General features: G+C 33.9%; 1 protein-coding gene across 1 annotated transcript; it reads right to left on the reverse strand.

Annotated features, from left to right (window-relative positions):
- Nucleotides 1–1,195: 1,195 nt before the first annotated feature.
- On the reverse strand, nucleotides 1,196–23,811 carry LOC115762073 (monocarboxylate transporter 14). The gene is made up of 5 exons (XM_030704204.1): nucleotides 21,688–23,811; nucleotides 4,257–4,366; nucleotides 3,670–3,851; nucleotides 3,200–3,440; nucleotides 1,196–3,128 (listed from the first exon to the last, which is right to left on the reverse strand). Exons 1-5 carry the CDS (start codon nucleotides 23,773–23,775, stop codon nucleotides 2,984–2,986), a joined length of 2,766 nt encoding a protein of 921 aa, XP_030560064.1. The 5' UTR covers nucleotides 23,776–23,811; the 3' UTR covers nucleotides 1,196–2,983.
- Nucleotides 23,812–24,251: the final 440 nt, after the last annotated feature.

Here is a 24,251-nt window from a genome sequence, read left to right on the forward strand (position 1 = left end):
AATAATTTGAAAAAGTTTTACCTAGTCAGGAGCTAAGTATTTTAATCGCTAGCCTTTAATTTGCCGCTTTGAAGACTGTTAGTTAAATTGATTGCAAACTTGTCTTTGAATTTATTGCATATGTTACATAGATTGATTATTGATATTGATTAGATGTGTATTTTGTTGTTCTATGACTTTGAATATGATATTACAACAATTATTAAACTATTATTCGTTTACAAAGAAGACAATTAGGGGAACCCGTTTTGCGCATGGCAGTGATGCACTGCATTGATATTGAATTCTGGTAACTATAGTTCGATCAATAGTATATAAGTATGCAAGTTATCACCCAGCCCGCAAGGCAATTCTTATTGCAATCATAAACAACATTTCAGTATAAGTCGCTATCCCAATTACTTAGCCCTTTCAGACTTATTAGACCCGTTTCAATCACTACGTCCACTTAACGCACAGCTGCAGCTCTGCCAACATAAATATCCAGATTCCCGGCTCTAACATAAACATAAAATGGCAACCACTTAACATAAAGATTCATATTCTCATGCGCAATTTATAACGTAAACTAAAGACCCAGTCTCTAGAACGCAATTGCTAACGTAAACATGACTCAAAGCGTCTAGCTTACTCAAGCCACCCCCGCGAGCGTTTAAACTTTAAAGAAAGAAGATTTAGCATAAACACAGCTGATTCGCAGCATAAGATCACCGCGAGCTTTTGAACTTTAAGAGAATAAGCTTTATCATAACCATAGCTGACTTGCAGCATAAGTTCACAATTGTACGTTAGTTCTAATCTTGGATTCAAATAAATCGGAAGCCTTCAGCCTCCCGCTTAAAAACATATTTTTTCCAATTAGTAGCCGGTTAATTGGCACCCAACGTGGGGCTCGCGATTATAAACACAAAAAATGATAATTAAAAGAAACAAAATCCTTAGTGATTCGCGAGTGAGCAAAAGTGCCAAGATTGTCTCAAAAGAGCATTACAAATTTTCTAAGAACGAAAATATCGAGTGCCTCTAAAAGAAACATTAAAAATTTCCAACGAACGAAAATACCGTTTCTGAAAACTTGAAGAGTAGTGAAAATACCCTGAGCTGGAAATATTGATTGTTCACAATACTTAAAATTGAAATCAAATTTTCCCATTCAAGTTAAATGAAAACAATTAATTAATCGATCAACGAAGCGAAACAAATATTTTCGCCAACAAAAATTGTTTCACCAATCAAAAACTTTTAACCAAATAAAAAATATCACGTCAACCTGAGACCCCCATAAAAAGAAGACCCTAAGTCCCAGAAGGAAGGAAGGAAGACTTGAACGACATATGTATAATCACCCATAAAGAAAGACCTTTTACGTGAGCCATCATCATTTACTTTAAAAAGAAACTTTTTTTAATTAAGTAATTAGAGTTTAAATTTGTGCAAGCATTTGTTAGAATAATAAGTGTTATAAACTGGATAACCATATAGAAAGTTTAATTGAAGATTTTCAAAATTTAAAAATGGCTAACAATAATAACTTGACAGCTGATTTGGTAGCTCAGTTGATCGCAAGTCAGAGCAGAGCGCTTCAAGAGCAAATTGCAGAATTGAAGTTACAAATCACTCTCTCATCTAATAATGAACAAGAATATAAGATTACTGAAATAAATCACCTTATTCGTTGCGACGAATCTTTTGATGTTATCAAGTCCATACCAGAATTCTCAGGCAGCTATAATGCATATGTTAGTTGGCGCGAAGTCGCTTGCTGTGCCATGCGAATGTATAAAGAAGGAAGTAGAAAGTACGTAGGTGCTTTAACAATATTAAGAAATAAAATAACAGGTAAAGCTAATGACACTTTGACTAATCACGGTACCGTTTTTAATTTTGAAGCTATACTTGCAAGGTTGGATTTCGCCTACAGTGATAGACGACCAATCAATATAATAGAACAGGAGTTAAGTATTTTACGACAGGGTAACCTATCTGTTCTCGAATACTACAATTTAGTTAATAAAAAACTAACCCTTTTGATAAACAAAAACAAATTATTACGGAGATGAATAAGAAAAACAGAGACTACGCTTTAAGAATTTTCATCACAGGTCCTAACGGTTCTTTATCAGAAGTTTTGTTCTCCCTTAAACCTGAAAATTTGCCTAATGCTTTGGCAAAAGCTCAGGAACGTGGAAGCGAATTACCAAAGGGCTAACTTCGCTTACCACCATTTCGCAAATACCCATTAACGTAACAATCTAAACCCAGGGCATAACAATCAGCAAAAGAAAGCTGAATCCCCAAAACAACCTAATAAAAGATATGAGCTTTTAAACTTTAAGGAAAGAAGCTTTAGCATAGCACAGCTGATTCGCAGCATAAGATCACCGCGAGCTTTTGAGCTTTAAGAGAATAAGCTTTATCATAACCATAGCTGACTTGCAGCATAAGTTCTCAATTGTACTTTAGTTATAATCTTGGATTCAAATAAATCGGAAGCCTTCAGCCTCCCACTTAAAAACATATTTTTTCCAATTAGTAGCCACTGATCGGTTAATTTCCATGTTGTTGTTGTTGTTGTTGTTCTTGTTGTTGTTTTATTGGAGTATCCGTACAATATAGTTGTCCTAGTGCGTTAACTAACTAATATAGTTGTTAAATATAATATTTGATTTCAAGTCAATGCTTTGCTTACATGCGAAAAACTAGTCATTAATTAATTATTTATCTACTAATTCGCTCTGAGTTTTATATTTTAGGTAATGTTTTTTTTTGTATTGTTGTTTTTGTTTTCAGCTGCAACAGCATTTGACATAAGAAACTTGATAACATTTAATGCTAGTCCATTATTTGTGTTTTAATTAGGCCGCAGTGCTGCATAATTGCACTGAAGTTTATCAATTGTAGTCCTTGAATTGAATTATATATAATTATTTTTATATAAATTTCTTTTTGTTTTGCTTGGTTCTGCTACTGACATTTTAGTAAACTAATGTAAAAGTTGAGCTTTTTTAGTCTCTGAGACATCACTATCACTCTCTTTAGTTGGTTTCTTCTCACAGAACTCAATCATATACGAACAGACGCCGGAGAGTGCTATAAATATGCCCGCATAGTAGAAGGAGTCGTCCCATCTGTACATACATACATTAAATAATTTGATTAACTAACTGATCCTTAAATGGTTAACAATTGTTGTACATACCTGCCCGTAAACTCATAAATGGCACCTGCTATGGGCGGGCCGGCAATCATGCCAACGCCCTGCACCAGCAGCACCAAACCGTAGGCACAAGTGAAATCATCCAAATCAACGATACTGACCAATATGCTGGGCGTAAATGAAAAGGAGCTGGCAAAAGTGAATCCAAATATGACGCACATTGCCATCAGTCCATTGTAGCTATTGATTAGCATGGGCATAAAAAACACCGAAGCACCACAAACTGCAAGCAATAATAAAAAAAAATTAAAGTTATAATTCATTAGCGGTATATAATTACATTTTTATAACATTCTCTCAATGGGGGCAGGCGTAAAAATCAGCCACTCTTAACTCTCAGAAGAAAGTAAAAGCGCCTTTCTCTGCGATTTTCAGTCTTTCAAGTAGGGTTTATAGAGAATATGCGTTTTGTAACAAAATAGCTTCACTGTGTATTATAATTTTGTACTTACCCAGCATGCATATGGAATAGCATATATTGATATTCATCCAGGGTGAATCACCCAAATAACCCAATCCAATCATGCCCACCGTTTGCGCAATACCAATTGCGGATATGAGTACTGCGCTCACGCTCACCTCGTAGTTATATTGCTTCATGTAATCGGGCAGATAAAGATAGGGTATGATAAACCTGTAAAATGTTTATTTTATTATTTAATGTTTGTTTGTCAAGATAACTGAAAGTTTATTAACGAATTTGTTTAGGCTTTATCATGTGAGTAACAACTTTTCAGCATCCTTTTAGGTAATTTACTATCTATTAAGTGCTTAGCTTTATTATATATTTGGTTTAATATTATTATTATTTATTTCATAGCTTGAGTAGCCCTAATTGCGCATCAAGGGGTTCATAATTTCTGTATAATACATGCTATTTTGAGCAGCTGCCAAAAACTGATTGCGACATTTGTACTTGACAGATTTTCGACTCGTTATGGCCGTTGGCATTTCGAATAAATCTATTAATTTTCGCACTAGATACACAATTTGTGGTGCGCAGATTGAGACCTTCGGAAAATGGGCGCTGAGTACTTACCAAATAAACAAAAACAATGTGGATAGATTGAATAGCGCGAATTTGTTATCCAAGAAGAGCGAAAAATCAAAGGCCGATTTCATGGTGTCCACAAAGTTATCATACCAGGTCTGCGAATCGAGATAAGAATTTAAATGAATTATTATTATTATCATAATATATATATATTTCTTTGAGCAGAAATTGGGCAATACGGAAACAAAACGCTGTCTGAATGGCCGCTTATCAATACGAGATGTTCTACAATCAACCCACCCGTTGTATATATGTCTATTATTAATATATATATATATATATGTGGAGCATCGATAATAAGGACATTTTTTGTATGCTGCGTTGGTTATGGGGACAATTCGCTCTTTTGGGGACTGACCTTAAAATTTTTAGGACTGGAATGTCTCTTTTGGGGACTTTTCATAATTCTTCATAATTCTTAGTTCTTAGAAGAAACCTAAGGGTTAATAAAAATAACAATACCTTTTCTTAACATTATCCAACCAGCACTTTGCCTGTACCTCAAATACTATAATTTTTATATTATCTTAAAGTTGGTCCACTTTATGGCGAGAAGATTTTTCGGGAACACAGATTTTAAATGCGTTTGCTGACATCTGCATAACTATGATGTAATCTGATTAGGTTTATTTTGCATGCATTTGATCATTAAAAAAGAACAAAACACAATTCGTACGCTAGTTCTCCCATAATATATGTTTTTTACTAATATGTATATATCCTCATTTGGTCGATGTGGCAACTCTACGAAATGAAAATGAAATGAAACAAACTCCATTTAGGGTAACGTGTTTTATGGGGACTCAGTTCCCGAAATACTCTCAGTATATAACACAAAAATTGTTCGTTATAATGTACTTTATATATAAGGTAAGTTTTAGGGACAAAAACGCAACGTGTATTATAAGGACACAGGAACGATGAGATTTGGTCCAGTTCACACTTCAATTTAGTAAATAACAGTCAAATAGCTGTCCCCAAAAACATACTGATTTTATATAAATATAGAGACTCATATATAGAGGTTATGAGGACTAGGGAACAGTGAATTTCGATAAAACTCACTAAACTAAATAAATATAACGCGAAACCACATAAGACTCAGCAATATTTTATTAAATTTATACATTTTAAATTTAGTGGCAGACTGGCTTAATTGAAATTAAGAGTCAAATTTATTTTGAATGTAGTTTTGGATCACTTTAGGTTAAAGTAAAATTAATAATGTGAATTAACATAAATGACGTTATTAAATACATGCATTTAAAATGAATTTTTTTTTAATTCCAAAATTTTTTAACATAAATTAATATTAATATACGAAAAAGTATAATCCACTTATTTTAAATATGGTCAACATATTTATTATTTAATCTATTTGCGGAGTTCCTTGATTTAGCCTTGCGCTGATTATCTATCCATGTTTTTACTTGCGCCGGTGTCCTACATTTTAGATATGTAGAATTATTTATAACTGTGTTGCATTGATTAAGTGACGGCAATCCTTTAAGCGACAACAGGTCGCCAAAAGCCTGGTATATTTCTTCACGCTCTTCATTCGACCACCGGTTTCTTATCGTTTTTCCAAATGATGATCCTGTTAAATAATAGAGTTTAATACAATTTAGTGTGAAAAAGAATAACGTTTTAGTAATATAGAAAAATATTAAAAACTTTGCAGTCGGTTGCAACCGTCGCAATACTCAATCATAGACCAATAACAGATTAATACAGCCTACCAGAACAATTTATTAGGTGATATCAATTTTAAACATTCGCCACGCACCCAGTCAATCGTAGGCAAACTAATTTTTATCGATCTTCAGAGTAGTCCATCAATAGTATTCATGAAAAAGTTAGTCAAGCTCTAAGATTCTGTAAGATTTGCGATTGTGCAATTTAAAACGATTTTTAGGATTTACAACGCCCCCAGTGGTCGTCATTATATAATTGTAGCACTTTACCTATCGTGGATATATACGTGTATATATTTCAAGCCCAAAGTTTCTAACTTCAATGGGCCCGCAAAATAAGCACGATATATTTTTTCACTTTGCGAATGAGGATAAATAGGACAGACTAATCGCAATGCATGTAAGCACGTGACAAAAATATGTAGGTTGCAATTCAATACTCACTACTTGGACGCTTTCCTTTTGCATTGGATTTTTCTACAATTTCATCATCGGAAATATTAAATTCGCTTTCTGATCGCTGTTCAGAATAATCTGATTCCGAATCCTCTAAAGGATCATCTGCAAAATACATTTTAAGTATAATGTAAAAACATTGACAATAGGGCTTATTGGATAAGTAATTATTAGATAAGTTAAAATATTATATTCTACACAATAACTACACTTAGTATCACTCACAACCTTGATGAATATATTTACTCACTTTCTTTTAACTGATCAAGGGCTACTGTGTTTTCATCCTCAACATTATTTCCAAGAGCTGCCATAAGCATCTGGGATACTTCGGCAATCTCCGCTACTGTTACAGGGATTCTGTAGATTTCTTTGTGTATATCTTTATGATGACCCATAAAATTGGCAAGCCTATCAATTTGGACATCTTCGACGTTAAGCATCGATGTATAGGTAGCTAAATGCTTTCGAAGCATCGTTCCCCTTAAGGCCCCTGGGCAGCGAGCCCCACACTCCAGGGCAAATCTTTTTAGAATGGGGCAAGCCCGTACATACTGCTTTGCTAAAGGCTTGGCGTTAGGCACGCTAAATATGTAATCATTATTTTTCTTAACACCAGCTCTTTTACGATATTTAAGAATAGTTTCAATACAATACTTGTCAAACGGTGTGAGCAGCACTGGCACAGTTCGATTTAGTTTTCCACGGATAGTCAACCTTGTGTATTTTTGAGCAATTTCTCTAGTTTCTTTCGTGAGACGGTCGAAGTTTTCTTTATCCACATTTTCATCGATGGCGTGGCCTGTTAGATAGTTCTCAATTGTTAGTCTTTCAATTTCACCAGCTCTACGGCGGTTAAAAATTTGAAGGCCAATTAGTGTGCTTTGTATTAACGATGTCCATGACAAAAAATCAAACTTAATTTTCAGCACACTAAGAGAATTTTCAGACTTTTTTATCACATAATCAAAAAGTTTTTTGATGTCTTCTTTACATGGTAAGATAGTTGGTAGAGCTCTCTTTTTCTTTGACTGATCTTCTATAGCTTTTTTGTTTATAAAAAGAGGGATTTCGGTTTCCCATAGAACAAGAAAATCTTTAATTATTTTTTTTTTTTCATGATTTTGTGTTTTTATGCAATGAGTCCATAATATTTTTGCGCACTTTTTAATTAAAGTTGTAAGGTTCGTTGCGACTGAAGGTGTTTTAAAAAACAACAAAGAAGAGTCCCACTGAGCCACTTTTCTGATACAAGATATCATTAAATCCAAATGTTTGGGATTAATGGCGTCTTTAAGTTCCTGTATCTCATTGGGTTCAGATTTTTTTATTTCACATAATAGTCTGCTTAGCAATCTCATGTTTGCTCTGATCATATCGTACTGAAGTTCGCCGTGCTTCATAGATTCTGCGTTTGCGAATAAAACAATCAATTCATCATATATCAGATTCCGAGAAATTGGATCATCATTTAAAACAGGCATTATTTTTGTGCGCACAACGTCGTTTGCACTTTTATGCATAAAGCCGGTTTTGGAGCGACCTTGTTTAAGCAAGTCACGAGTTCCTTTCTTATGATCGCTGCCTTTGCAATTATTAATATGACTTCGTATTGTGCTTTTGGGAAAAAATCCAGAACATCCCTTGCAACATATGAAATCAACAACTTCATTTTTAGAATTAACTCGCTTTTGACGGGGCACGATTAGAGTTCCATTATTTAACGATGCATCGATATTATGGATATAATCACCATTTTTTCTAATTTCATCAATAAGTAATCTCCGAGTTTTGTCATTTTTCGGCAGGCATATGAATTTTTGTACTTGCGGCTCATTTTTATGAACAAGCTGCAAGTGACGAGCGAATTTTGTTTGCAACTTATTGCAAAATAAGCAAAAATGTTTCTTACAATTTTTTTGGGTTTTCGCAGTTTGAATAATCAAATCCCTGACATCACTTAGTGGAGTTTCAGTTGTGTAAGTAAAAACTTGTTTATTGGTTGAATTATTTAAAATGCTGGACTGGTTAGTTATATCCGGAGTATAACTGGAATCGAATCCATGAGTGGAATCTGGACAGTTAGTATTAAGCGATTGAAATGTATCATTTATCGTTGAATGATTTTGATTTTTTGCCGATGAATCTAGCCTATCATAGCCAAATTCGTTAAGTAGTTCCAAAGATCTTCTATTAGTCGATGAATTTTTAGTTGTATTGATAAATTCTTCGGATGCATCTATTTGAATATATTTAATAATAAATATATAACGAGGAATCCATATTAATTATTACTGGACATAATTCAATATTTTAAGTAAATATTTCGTATCTAATATAGTAGCACCAGGAGCTGTGCCTATATACATATTTAAGAACATTTATTTTACTTAACTTTCAGACCTGTAAGGATGTGATAGTATGACATAGTGTATACCTCCACTTCACTTGCAGTTAATTAATCATTCGGATGTGTCTCTATTACATCTTATATTTTAATGTATACAATTATTTTTATATTACGTTAAGCAGAATGAACGTTATTAAAAAATGTATATCTGTACTGATCATGATAAGCATTTTATTTATATATAGATAAATATTTATATTTTTCATTACCTTTACTAGAAACATATTAATATGAGACGAGAACAAGACAGCTGATAGGAACACAAACTAGCTGGAACGAACACGAATCAGTTAACAAACTATAAATTGGGTGATGTCAAGTATATAAAGTTAGCATTAGTAAATAAATATTAAAATTAGCAAAAAACGGTTTAGATATGTCGGGAGGCATATAGCTTAAAAGAGAATATACTAATCCAAGTAACGCAATGACGGATTGTTTCTTTGATATAGTAATTTTATGATAAGTTAATCAGATCTTACCAATATGAAAAATTTTTAATTCATAACATATAAGGTATTGAATCTTTTAATGTATATCTTCAGATTCTGGCTTTGAAACTGTGCTAATCAAAATTATACACATTTAACGCTTAAAATTGTGAAGGATTGCATTTATTTGCTGTGTCACTATTTGACTTATCTTTAAAAGTCAAATTTAACATTAGAATTTTAAACGGACATTAATATTGCAAGTACTGGATTTATCTTCATTCGTTGCTGATTCACTTTCATTTAATTTAGTGCCTGCTTCTAGTGTCTATAAATATTTTAGGTATAAGGGAAAGTTTCCTTTCATTTTTGTTTCATAATTTTGTGTTTAATTGCAATGAGTCCATAATATTTTTGCTTACTCTTTTATTAAAGTTGTAAGGTTCGTTGCGACTGAAGGTGTTTTTAAAAAAAACTTCGAAGAACTGAGCAACTTTTCTGATACAAGATATTAAATCCAAATGTTTGGGATAAATGGCGTCTTTAAGTTCCTATATCTCATTGGAATCCGATTTTTTATTTCATGTAATAGTCTGCTTATCAATTTCATTTTTGCTCTGATCATATCGTACTGAAGGTCGCCGTGCTTCATAGAGTCTACGTTTGCAAATAAAATAACGTCACTTGCACTTTTATGCATTGGGCAGGTTTTAGATCGACCTTGTTTAAGCAAGTCACGAGTTCGTTTTTTATGTTCGCTGCCGTTGCAATTATTTATGACTCCGCATTGTGGTTTTGGGGAAAAATCCAGAACATCCCTTGCAACATTTGACAAAATATTAGTCTTTAGAGTTAACTGGCTTTTGACAGGGCATGATTAGAGTTTCGTTATTTAATTATGCATCGATATTATCGATTTTATCGCTATTTTTCCAAATCTCAATAATAAGTTATCTGCTAATTATATCATTTTTCAAGGGTCATAAAAATGTTTTTACTTGCAGCTAATTATTATGTACGAACTGCAAGTGACGAGCTAATTTTGTTTGTAATTTATTACAGAAAAAGCAAAAATAAAAGTTACAATTTTTTGGGTTTTCGCAGTTGGAATAATCAAATCCCTTACATCACTTAGTGGAGTTACAGTTGTGTACGTTGAACCTTTTTTGTGTTGGAACACTTTATATAGTGCTGGACTTACTTATATCCGCAGTATAGTTGGAATCAACTACTTGGGTGGAACGTAGATAATTAGTACCAAGCGATTGATATGTATAGAATGCTTTTGCTTTTTTGATGGTGAGACTGGCCAACAAGAGGCCAGGCAAGGGATAAGTATTTTATTTATACATTTATTTCTTTTACATATTAATATAAGACGGACACAAGACAGCTGAATCAAACACATAATAGCTGGAGCAAACACAAAACAGGTAAGAATCCATAAGGTGAGTATTCTCAAGTATATAAAGTTAGCTTTAGTTAAAATATACAAATATATATAAATAATATAAATAATATATAATAAGGATGTACGTCAGAAGGCATATGGCGTACAAGAGAATATTCTAATTTAAGAAATGTAATGACAAATTGTGTATATTATATAGTATTTTTATGATAATTTCCTCAGATGTTGCCAATATGATTAACTCATAATACAATTTAAGACTGAACACTCAATAATAAATATATCACAATATATAACTCTGCCAGAAATTTTATGCAAATGATTTTTTATTTAGTCCTATTGGGCTTAATTTACTTATTTGCATACATACCGAAAGCTTCAAATTGGCCCGGGTTGCACTTATTTGTTGTGTCACTTTCTAAATTAAAGTCTGCTACTGGCGCGCCTTTAAAAGACAATGTTAATTAATTAATTTTAATATGACGTTAGTGTTTTACTTACTGGATTTATCTTCGTTAGTTGTTGATTCACTTTCACTGAACTTAGTGGCTGCTTCTAGTAATTCTATAAATATTTTATGTATTATTAATTTAAAAGTAACAAAATTGTTATATATGTACACACCATTATTAAGTTTCTGACATTGCTTCTCCAATATTTCTCGATCTTCTAAAGAAATATAAGAACATATACATACAAATACATATAATTATTGAAGGGAGAAATGTCAAGCCCAACTTACCATTCGAATCAATAATTTCCGCTTCAAAACTGCCTTTGCTGAATTTTGCAATGCAAATTTTACACCCTTCGTCTATTTTAATTTTTTTTTTTGGCAATACATAATATTGCTCGCACTTAATTAAGAAATACATCCTCTCGCACGCTTTCCAGAAATTTAATGGCGCCAAGTTTTCGAGCTACGCGACGAGTCAACACACAAGTCAAGTCATTTCTGTAAATATACTTTTAAGGCAGCTCTGCACTATCAAATTGAATACTCGAAACGCGTTCATTTTGCTCGTTTAATGGTAATCGATATTTATGCAATTAAAATAAGAGTAAAATAAGATGTGAGAAATATATTTGATTGATGATGGATGGTGATCACGAAAGCGGTCATAAAGAATAACTGCTAGCGGAAATAACTGTTTTAATTGGGAAAAAAATTAAGCCCTTTTTTTGTTAATAGATTCTTATTTTCATGCTACTATCGATATCTTACTTACATGTGAAGCAAGGTTTGTATTACGTCATAATACAAATAGAAAATACATTTTACTCTTCATGCATTATTATTAAACATTTCATGTTGCTTAATTAAACTAAGTTAATAATAAAAATTACCTATAGATGCCCGATTAATTGTAAGCATTTTTAACTAAAGACTCTAACTTAAAAATACGTTTTACATATATGGGCCTTGTACGTGATTTGAGTTAATAAAAAAACCAAGCTTATAAATAAAAAATTTGTTTTATTTTTTTATACTAAAATCACGTACAAATATATTTATAACAAAATTTTATTAGGTAAGAGTCGATAGTTAAATTTTCTTACGATAACTTGACTTTGGTCAAGATATCTTGAAAAAAAAAATTATTTTTTCTTACAACTTAATTATCGACCAATCGTTCCTCTAGCAATTATATGTTATAATGTTGCTTAATTAAACAAAGTTAATAATAATGCTTATATTTATAAAATACATGTTTGTCTAAATTACCGATATATGCTCGATTAATTGTAAGAAAATTTACCTAAAGACTCAATAAAATATATTTTAAATATATTTGGGCATTTTATGTATTCTGAGTTTATTGAAAAATAAAACAAATATTTTATGTGTAGGCCTTGTTATACCCTTGAAGAGGGTATTATAATTTTGTCGTGAAATATGTAACGCATAGAAGAAGACATCTCCGACCCCATAAAGTATATATATTCTTGATCAGTATCAACAGCCCAGTCGATATTGCCATGTCCGCCTGTTCGTCTGTCTGTTTCTATGAGAACTAGTCTTTCCGTTTTGAAACTATTTTTATGAAACTTTGCAAAAGTTCCTCTTTCTTATGCACGCAGAACATATGTTAAAACAAGTAAGAGGCTCTAGTCGGAAGCTCCCGACTAGGGAATACCCTAAACCATCTTCTTTCGACACAGTAAAGGGGAGGGGGTGATATATATAAAACGAAAAGATACTTGATATATACATTCTATTCTGCAAGCTACGAGTCAATTTGGGGACTATAGCTCTTATTATTTGCCCAATTTTCTCAAAAAATCAGACTTCGATATCGATTTTTATCGATTACATGGAAACGCGGCATGTTATTGAATATCGGAAACAAACTCGATCTGCGCGGGACCTAGGAGGTCCAACAGCAAAAAATTTCAAATCTCTAGCTCTTACAGGTTCTGAGATCCTTGCGTTCATACATACGGACGGACGAACAGACAGACGGGCATGGCTAGATCGACTCGGCTATTGATGCTGATCAAGAATATATATACTTTATAGGCTCGGAGATGCTTCCTTCTGCCTGTTACACACCATAGGAAATATCGGTCGAAAATTACGTTGTTGTATGGAAAACATTTTTGTTGTTCAAGATATCTTGACAAAACTCGGCACCTATTAGTTTGACTAACTCCTCCTCAAAATCATGTTAACATAGGAACATTTTAACATATAGCAGCCATGGGGACGATCGGTCGAAAACTAAGTTGTTGTATGACAAATTTTTTCGTATTTTAAAATATCTTGACCAAACTCGGCACTTATTAGTTATACTATACTCCTCATATATACGCAAAATCATGTCAACATCGGACCATTTTAACGTATAATTGCTAGAGGAACGATTGGTCGATAATTAAGTTGTAAGAAAAAATAATTTTTTTTTTTCAAGATATCTTGACCAAAGTCAAGTTATCGTAAGAAAATTTAACTATCGACTCTTACCTAATAAAATTTTGTTATAAATATATTTGTACGTGATTTTAGTATAAAAAAATAAAACAAATTTTTTATTTATAAGCTTGGTTTTTTTATTAACTCAAATCACGTACAAGGCCCATATATGTAAAACGTATTTTTAAGTTAGAGTCTTTAGTTAAAAATGCTTACAATTAATCGGGCATCTATAGGTAATTTAGTGAAATAATTATTTAATATTTATAAGCATTATTATTAACTTAGTTTAATTAAGCAACATGAAATGTTTAATAATAATGCATGAAGAGTAAAATGTATTTTCTATTTGTATTATGACGTAATACAAACCTTGCTTCACATGTAAGTAAGATATCGATAGTAGCATGAAAATAAGAATCTATTAACAAAAAAAGGGCTTAATTTTTTTCCCAATTAAAACAGTTATTTCCGCTAGCAGTTATTCTTTATGACCGCTTTCGTGATCACCATCCATCATCAATCAAATATATTTCTCACATCTTATTTTACTCTTATTTTAATTGCATAAATATCGATTACCATTAAACGAGCAAAATGAACGCGTTTCGAGTATTCAATTTGATAGTGCAGAGCTGCCTTAAAAGTATATTTACAGAAATGACTTGACTTGTCGTGTGTTGACTCGTCGCGTAGCTCGAAAACTTGGCGCCATTAAATTTCTGGAAAGCGTGCGAGAGGATGTATTTCTTAATTAAGTGCGAGCAATATTATGTATTGCCAAAAAAAAAAATTAAAATAGACGAAGGGTGTAAAATTTGCATTGCAAAATTCAGCAAAGGCAGTTTTGAAGCGGAAATTATTGATTCGAATGGTAAGTTGGGCTTGACATTTCTCCCTTCAATAATTATATGTATTTGTATGTATATGTTCTTATATTTCTTTAGAAGATCGAGAAATATTGGAGAAGCAATGTCAGAAACTTAATAATGGTGTGTACATATATAACAATTTTGTTACTTTTAAATTAATAATACATAAAATATTTATAGAATTACTAGAAGCAGCCACTAAGTTCAGTGAAAGTGAATCAACAACTAACGAAGATAAATCCAGTAAGTAAAACACTAACGTCATATTAAAATTAATTAATTAACATTGTCTTTTAAAGGCTCGCCAGTAGCAGACTTTAATTTAGAAAGTGACACAACAAATAAGTGCAACCCGGGCCAATTTGAAGCTTTCGGTATGTATGCAAATAAGTAAATTAAGCCCAATAGGACTAAATAAAAAATCATTTGCATAAAATTTCTGGCAGAGTTATATATTGTGATATATTTATTATTGAGTGTTCAGTCTTAAATTGTATTATGAGTTAATCATATTGGCAACATCTGAGGAAATTATCATAAAAATACTATATAATATACACAATTTGTCATTACATTTCTTAAATTAGAATATTCTCTTGTACGCCATATGCCTTCTGACGTACATCCTTATTATATATTATTTATATTATTTATATATATTTGTATATTTTAACTAAAGCTAACTTTATATACTTGAGAATACTCACCTTATGGATTCTTACCTGTTTTGTGTTTGCTCCAGCTATTATGTGTTTGATTCAGCTGTCTTGTGTCCGTCTTATATTAATATGTAAAAGAAATAAATGTATAAATAAAATACTTATCCCTTGCCTGGCCTCTTGTTGGCCAGTCTCACCATCAAAAAAGCAAAAGCATTCTATACATATCAATCGCTTGGTACTAATTATCTACGTTCCACCCAAGTAGTTGATTCCAACTATACTGCGGATATAAGTAAGTCCAGCACTATATAAAGTGTTCCAACACAAAAAAGGTTCAACGTACACAACTGTAACTCCACTAAGTGATGTAAGGGATTTGATTATTCCAACTGCGAAAACCCAAAAAATTGTAACTTTTATTTTTGCTTTTTCTGTAATAAATTACAAACAAAATTAGCTCGTCACTTGCAGTTCGTACATAATAATTAGCTGCAAGTAAAAACATTTTTATGACCCTTGAAAAATGATATAATTAGCAGATAACTTATTATTGAGATTTGGAAAAATAGCGATAAAATCGATAATATCGATGCATAATTAAATAACGAAACTCTAATCATGCCCTGTCAAAAGCCAGTTAACTCTAAAGACTAATATTTTGTCAAATGTTGCAAGGGATGTTCTGGATTTTTCCCCAAAACCACAATGCGGAGTCATAAATAATTGCAACGGCAGCGAACATAAAAAACGAACTCGTGACTTGCTTAAACAAGGTCGATCTAAAACCTGCCCAATGCATAAAAGTGCAAGTGACGTTATTTTATTTGCAAACGTAGACTCTATGAAGCACGGCGACCTTCAGTACGATATGATCAGAGCAAAAATGAAATTGATAAGCAGACTATTACATGAAATAAAAAATCGGATTCCAATGAGATATAGGAACTTAAAGACGCCATTTATCCCAAACATTTGGATTTAATATCTTGTATCAGAAAAGTTGCTCAGTTCTTCGAAGTTTTTTTTAAAAACACCTTCAGTCGCAACGAACCTTACAACTTTAATAAAAGAGTAAGCAAAAATATTATGGACTCATTGCAATTAAACACAAAATTATGAAACAAAAATGAAAGGAAACTTTCCCTTATACCTAAAATATTTATAGACACTAGAAGCAGGCACTAAATTAAATGAAAGTGAATCAGCAACGAATGAAGATAAATCCAGTACTTGCAATATTAATGTCCGTTTAAAATTCTAATGTTAAATTTGACTTTTAAAGATAAGTCAAATAGTGACACAGCAAATAAATGCAATCCTTCACAATTTTAAGCGTTAAATGTGTATAATTTTGATTAGCACAGTTTCAAAGCCAGAATCTGAAGATATACATTAAAAGATTCAATACCTTATATGTTATGAATTAAAAATTTTTCATATTGGTAAGATCTGATTAACTTATCATAAAATTACTATATCAAAGAAACAATCCGTCATTGCGTTACTTGGATTAGTATATTCTCTTTTAAGCTATATGCCTCCCGACATATCTAAACCGTTTTTTGCTAATTTTAATATTTATTTACTAATGCTAACTTTATATACTTGACATCACCCAATTTATAGTTTGTTAACTGATTCGTGTTCGTTCCAGCTAGTTTGTGTTCCTATCAGCTGTCTTGTTCTCGTCTCATATTAATATGTTTCTAGTAAAGGTAATGAAAAATATAAATATTTATCTATATATAAATAAAATGCTTATCATGATCAGTACAGATATACATTTTTTAATAACGTTCATTCTGCTTAACGTAATATAAAAATAATTGTATACATTAAAATATAAGATGTAATAGAGACACATCCGAATGATTAATTAACTGCAAGTGAAGTGGAGGTATACACTATGTCATACTATCACATCCTTACAGGTCTGAAAGTTAAGTAAAATAAATGTTCTTAAATATGTATATAGGCACAGCTCCTGGTGCTACTATATTAGATACGAAATATTTACTTAAAATATTGAATTATGTCCAGTAATAATTAATATGGATTCCTCGTTATATATTTATTATTAAATATATTCAAATAGATGCATCCGAAGAATTTATCAATACAACTAAAAATTCATCGACTAATAGAAGATCTTTGGAACTACTTAACGAATTTGGCTATGATAGGCTAGATTCATCGGCAAAAAATCAAAATCATTCAACGATAAATGATACATTTCAATCGCTTAATACTAACTGTCCAGATTCCACTCATGGATTCGATTCCAGTTATACTCCGGATATAACTAACCAGTCCAGCATTTTAAATAATTCAACCAATAAACAAGTTTTTACTTACACAACTGAAACTCCACTAAGTGATGTCAGGGATTTGATTATTCAAACTGCGAAAACCCAAAAAAATTGTAAGAAACATTTTTGCTTATTTTGCAATAAGTTGCAAACAAAATTCGCTCGTCACTTGCAGCTTGTTCATAAAAATGAGCCGCAAGTACAAAAATTCATATGCCTGCCGAAAAATGACAAAACTCGGAGATTACTTATTGATGAAATTAGAAAAAATGGTGATTATATCCATAATATCGATGCATCGTTAAATAATGGAACTCTAATCGTGCCCCGTCAAAAGCGAGTTAATTCTAAAAATGAAGTTGTTGATTTCATATGTTGCAAGGGATGTTCTGGATTTTTTCCCAAAAGCACAATACGAAGTCATATTAATAATTGCAAAGGCAGCGATCATAAGAAAGGAACTCGTGACTTGCTTAAACAAGGTCGCTCCAAAACCGGCTTTATGCATAAAAGTGCAAACGACGTTGTGCGCACAAAAATAATGCCTGTTTTAAATGATGATCCAATTTCTCGGAATCTGATATATGATGAATTGATTGTTTTATTCGCAAACGCAGAATCTATGAAGCACGGCGAACTTCAGTACGATATGATCAGAGCAAACATGAGATTGCTAAGCAGACTATTATGTGAAATAAAAAAATCTGAACCCAATGAGATACAGGAACTTAAAGACGCCATTAATCCCAAACATTTGGATTTAATGATATCTTGTATCAGAAAAGTGGCTCAGTGGGACTCTTCTTTGTTGTTTTTTAAAACACCTTCAGTCGCAACGAACCTTACAACTTTAATTAAAAAGTGCGCAAAAATATTATGGACTCATTGCATAAAAACACAAAATCATGAAAAAAAAAAAATAATTAAAGATTTTCTTGTTCTATGGGAAACCGAAATCCCTCTTTTTATAAACAAAAAAGCTATAGAAGATCAGTCAAAGAAAAAGAGAGCTCTACCAACTATCTTACCATGTAAAGAAGACATCAAAAAACTTTTTGATTATGTGATAAAAAAGTCTGAAAATTCTCTTAGTGTGCTGAAAATTAAGTTTGATTTTTTGTCATGGACATCGTTAATACAAAGCACACTAATTGGCCTTCAAATTTTTAACCGCCGTAGAGCTGGTGAAATTGAAAGACTAACAATTGAGAACTATCTAACAGGCCACGCCATCGATGAAAATGTGGATAAAGAAAACTTCGACCGTCTCACGAAAGAAACTAGAGAAATTGCTCAAAAATACACAAGGTTGACTATCCGTGGAAAACTAAATCGAACTGTGCCAGTGCTGCTCACACCGTTTGACAATTATTGTATTGAAACTATTCTTAAATATCGTAAAAGAGCTGGTGTTAAGAAAAATAATGATTACATATTTAGCGTGCCTAACGCCAAGCCTTTAGCAAAGCAGTATGTACGGGCTTGCCCCATTCTAAAAAGATTTGCCCTGGAGTGTGGGGCTCGCTGCCCAGGGGCCTTAAGGGGAACGATGCTTCGAAAGCATTTAGCTACCTATACATCGATGCTTAACGTCGAAGATGTCCAAATTGATAGGCTTGCCAATTTTATGGGTCATCATAAAGATATACACAAAGAAATCTACAGAATCCCTGTAACAGTAGCGGAGATTGCCGAAGTATCCCAGATGCTTATGGCAGCTCTTGGAAATAATGTTGAGGATGAAAACACAGTAGCCCTTGATCAGTTAAAAGAAAGTGAGTAAATATATTCATCAAGGTTGTGAGTGATACTAAGTGTAGTTATTGTGTAGAATATAATATTTTAACTTATCTAATAATTACTTATCCAATAAGCCCTATTGTCAATGTTTTTACATTATACTTAAAATGTATTTTGCAGATGATCCTTTAGAGGATTCGGAATCAGATTATTCTGAACAGCGATCAGAAAGCGAATTTAATATTTCCGATGATGAAATTGTAGAAAAATCCAATGCAAAAGGAAAGCGTCCAAGTAGTGAGTATTGAATTGCAACCTACATATTTTTGTCACGTGCTTACATGCATTGCGATTAGTCTGTCCTATTTATCCTCATTCGCAAAGTGAAAAAATATATCGTGCTTATTTTGCGGGCCCATTGAAGTTAGAAACTTTGGGCTTGAAATATATACACGTATATATCCACGATAGGTAAAGTGCTACAATTATATAATGACGACCACTGGGGGCGTTGTAAATCCTAAAAATCGTTTTAAATTGCACAATCGCAAATCTTACAGAATCTTAGAGCTTGACTAACTTTTTCATGAATACTATTGATGGACTACTCTGAAGATCGATAAAAATTAGTTTGCCTACGATTGACTGGGTGCGTGGCGAATGTTTAAAATTGATATCACCTAATAAATTGTTCTGGTAGGCTGTATTAATCTGTTATTGGTCTATGATTGAGTATTGCGACGGTTGCAACCGACTGCAAAGTTTTTAATATTTTTCTATATTACTAAAACGTTATTCTTTTTCACACTAAATTGTATTAAACTCTATTATTTAACAGGATCATCATTTGGAAAAACGATAAGAAACCGGTGGTCGAATGAAGAGCGTGAAGAAATATACCAGGCTTTTGGCGACCTGTTGTCGCTTAAAGGATTGCCGTCACTTAATCAATGCAACACAGTTATAAATAATTCTACATATCTAAAATGTAGGACACCGGCGCAAGTAAAAACATGGATAGATAATCAGCGCAAGGCTAAATCAAGGAACTCCGCAAATAGATTAAATAATAAATATGTTGACCATATTTAAAATAAGTGGATTATACTTTTTCGTATATTAATATTAATTTATGTTAAAAAATTTTGGAATTAAAAAAAAATTCATTTTAAATGCATGTATTTAATAACGTCATTTATGTTAATTCACATTATTAATTTTACTTTAACCTAAAGTGATCCAAAACTACATTCAAAATAAATTTGACTCTTAATTTCAATTAAGCCAGTCTGCCACTAAATTTAAAATGTATAAATTTAATAAAATATTGCTGAGTCTTATGTGGTTTCGCGTTATATTTATTTAGTTTAGTGAGTTTTATCGAAATTCACTGTTCCCTAGTCCTCATAACCTCTATATATGAGTCTCTATATTTATATAAAATCAGTATGTTTTTGGGGACAGCTATTTGACTGTTATTTACTAAATTGAAGTGTGAACTGGACCAAATCTCATCGTTCCTGTGTCCTTATAATACACGTTGCTTATGCAAAAAGGTCTGCATATGGCAACCCTGCGTTTTTGTTCCTAAAACTGACCTTATATATAAAGTTCATTATACGGAAAATTTTTATGTTATATACTGAGAGTATTTCGGGAACTGAGTCCTCGTAAAACACGTTACATGGTGTGTACCCAAAATAATGGTTGTATATAAAATTTCTCATAAGTCACGAGGCTATGCTTCTAAGACCGTTAAAATTTCCCAGAGGTTAATTTAGAAGTTCCATCATGATTCCCCAAAGAGAAAACCCCCACTTTTTGGGGTCCCTGAAATCGATGCTCCACATATATATATATATATATATATATATATATATATGCACATGTATTTGTTTATATATTTGTAGAGCGTCGATAATCGCGCCTTGAGCCCAATACAGAGCAACGGTTGTCAAGCGTGCGAGATTTGGACTTGGACTCGCAGTCGCCTGATAACTGACAGAGCAAACGAGCGAGTTAAATATTGACCAGGCTCTGAGAAATCATAAGATTCTATCTATACTAAAAAATGAAAAAAGAAACTATTTTAAGAGAAAATCAAGTACACAATATAATCAGAGGTTACAGAGCTAAATATTTCTAGATTTCTAGTTTGAGAGATTTCAAATCCTGATTCGTTAGTAAAATACAGAAATAATATTCCACAACCCTAATCTAATCAAAGCTTGACCCTAATCAGTTTTTAAATTAGAATAAACTAAGCTATAATTAAAAGTCTTTAATTCTGATGACTGTTAAAAGTTGATTATTATGTTATCAATCCCTAATTCAAAAAGGATAATATATTTTATTCTGAAAATATAAATGATATTTTTAAATGTGATACGAACAGAAATAAATTGAATTATTTTGTTCTATTCCAAGTTTTCATATCATGATTTACTGATAATATTTGAAATGGGAAGACATTTGCCTTCAATCTATCTTATCTAAGCTCCAACTCTATATACTCACATCTTCCTCCTCCTTGGCAATGGTGGTCATCGAGTTGCGATAGATGTTGGGGCAGGAGGAGGCGCGCAGGCGATAGCGATGCGTGTTGAGCATGGCACCGCGATAGTGTATGGAGTTGCGATGTATGCGCATATCTTTCAGAAAATTGGAGTTCCTGATGGAGATGTTGCGACGCAGATTCGAGCGATGCGGATTGGGCTTCTTCGAGCGGGACAGACGGCGCAGGCCCGTAATACTGTCCAGACGGGAACGACGCAGCGCCAGCTCGCTGTTCTCCTCGTGCTCGGGTATGGCAATCACTGTGGATGCAGCAGCAACAGGGCGCAGCTTTGGTCTGGGATGTGGATCAAGCAGCGCGAAGGTCTCCTCCTTAACGGCCATGTAGTAGGTGTGCATATCGTCGCTCAGTATGTCCACAGAGTTGTGGCGCAGCCCGTTTATGAGGTTGGACATCGAGGGCGCAATGTGCTTGGTCATGAAGAGATTTTCGTTGAGCGAATAACGAGAGCTGGCATAATGCGCCTCGTTGTGCTTCTGTGTGAGGTAGCCCTCGTCCGAGGAGCGCACCGACCCATTCGGCGTGCCCGCAACTGTGGAGTGCTTCTCCGAAGGCGACAGGGTCTCTATGGATGCCAGGTAGCTCTTTTTGGCCGCCTCCTCCACCTCGTGCGGTATGCCGCCCATCAGTGTATCGTCCGGCGAGCCTAGAATTGGCGCCGTGGGCCCGTAGGCTGCGGCGCCCGACGACATGGACAGCAGATTGTCGCGTGAGGGCGCCTCGGCGCCTTCCTTGTGACGCAGCGAGCGACGGCTCAGGCTTTTCACCTCGCAGATGCTGTCCAGTTCCTGGGCGCTGAGAAATGTGGGCAGGAACAATTCGCTGCGATAGCGCTTAAGGCTCGTATCCAGCGGATCATCAATTTGCTGATTGGCCTCGGTGTTGTTCTTGGTGACCAGAGTGTCCAGCACGGCCTCCTTGGTGATGCCAGTGTCCAGCAGCTTCTTAATCTCTTCCAGACACACGCTCGAATTGGAGAACGTGGTCACGCTCTGCGAACGGCTCTCCAAGCGATTCTCCTCAATCAGCCAGTCGGGATCGCGCATCAAGGCGCCACACACACAGGCATTCAGCATGGTGCCGCCCAGGATTAGTGTGGCGCCACGCCAGCCATACGAATCCACCAAATACTGTGTGAGACGCGCATAGACAAACGTGCCAATGCCCGTGCCAGAGGCGCCAATGCCCGTGGCAAAGCTGCGCTTTTTATCGAACCAAAAGGCAATCGATACCACAGCCGTGACATAGCCAATGCCCAGGCCCAGTCCGCTGATGATGCCAAATGTAACCATAAGCATCTCGACCGAGTTGCAAATGGAGGAGATGGCAAATCCAAAGGCGGAAACAAGGCCGCCAAGTATGGTCATTTTGCGGCAGCCATATTTATCCACCAGATTCGACCAAATGGGACCCATCAGCAGCGGCACCGAAAAGAACAGGGAACTAATCCAAGCGGTCTTCGATGGCGACTCACCAAAGTAGGCCAGCAGTTCGGTATTAATCAGGCCAAAAGAGAAGGAGAGACCATCCCATATGAGCGAGACTACCAACGAGGCAAACACCACAACCCAACCGTAGCCGCCATCTGGCATTTTGGGCGTCTTCTTTTCGGTGCTGCTCGAATCGATGGAATCGCCCGATTCATTCGATATCAAACGCTTGCGCTTCTTCACCTGGCTGCCAGTCATCAGGCTCAAGTTGCCCTCCCCGTCGAGAGCAATAATGCTATTGCGTACCGTGCGACTGTGGCCGGCGGCATCGTCCAGCTCCTCCACGGACAGATTGCAAAAGGTCACCTCCGGGAAGAGGTCGTGTTTGATGGACTTGTTCAGCGGCGTGTTTGCCGGCGCGGGAAGAATTGGTTGACAAATGGTGCCATTCAGTTTACTGCTACTATTATTTATATTATTGATATTATTGTTATTATTATTATTGTTGTTATTGGCAGCTGCATTGGTGTTGTTGTTGCTGCTGCTGCGCTTGTTGTTGGATTTGTTGCTGTCACTCTGTGTAGCTGTTGGCTTGGCCATTTTGTCTTAGGCTCTAATTTAATTACTTTTCCTCTCAATATATATGTTTATTATTTTTTTTATATTTTTAAAAGCAGCTTGTAAAAATTTGCACTTGTTGTTACAATTAATTGTGAACACAGTTACATAGATTTCAGCAAAAATTTCTATTTAATTTATTTTTAAGTAGCTGTAGGTGGATTTAGATTGCTTACGTTTCGCTCTAATCCGATTTCCAATTGATCAACCCTGCAAAAGAGAAAGAAAGCAGGAAAAATTAGATAACTAAAAAGAAGTTTATTTGCTTTTTTAATTCGTTTTTATATTTAAGTAATTATTAAACTGTACTAAAATTAATTAGAAATAAAATAATAATTTGCTATGAGTTTTTATTTTAAATGAGCTCAAATTAGATTACTTTTTCTTCAAAAAGTTAATCAAGCTTTTATATTTTTATAAGCTTTCCTCAAATCGTTTTATGCAAAGAAACTAACTTG

This window comes from Drosophila novamexicana, unplaced genomic scaffold (genome assembly GCF_003285875.2).
Source record: "Drosophila novamexicana strain 15010-1031.04,08,12 unplaced genomic scaffold, DnovRS2.1 tig00000008-arrow-pilon, whole genome shotgun sequence".
Taxonomy (NCBI): domain Eukaryota; kingdom Metazoa; phylum Arthropoda; class Insecta; order Diptera; family Drosophilidae; genus Drosophila; species Drosophila novamexicana.

What these genes read in the sequence shown, in the direction of transcription:
- LOC115762073 (XM_030704204.1), bottom strand. Translation starts at nt 23,775, where the DNA reads ATGGCCAAGCCAACAGCTACACAGAGTGACAGCAACAAATCCAACAAC. An exon ending in TTGCCAAGGAGGAGGAAGAT is followed by an intron (nt 4,367 to 21,687) that starts GTGAGTATATAG and finishes CTCGATTCGCAG; the next exon opens with ACCTGGTATGATAACTTTGT. An exon ending in ATTTATGAGTTTACGGGCAG is followed by an intron (nt 3,129 to 3,199) that starts GTATGTACAACA and finishes ATGTATGTACAG; the next exon opens with ATGGGACGACTCCTTCTACT.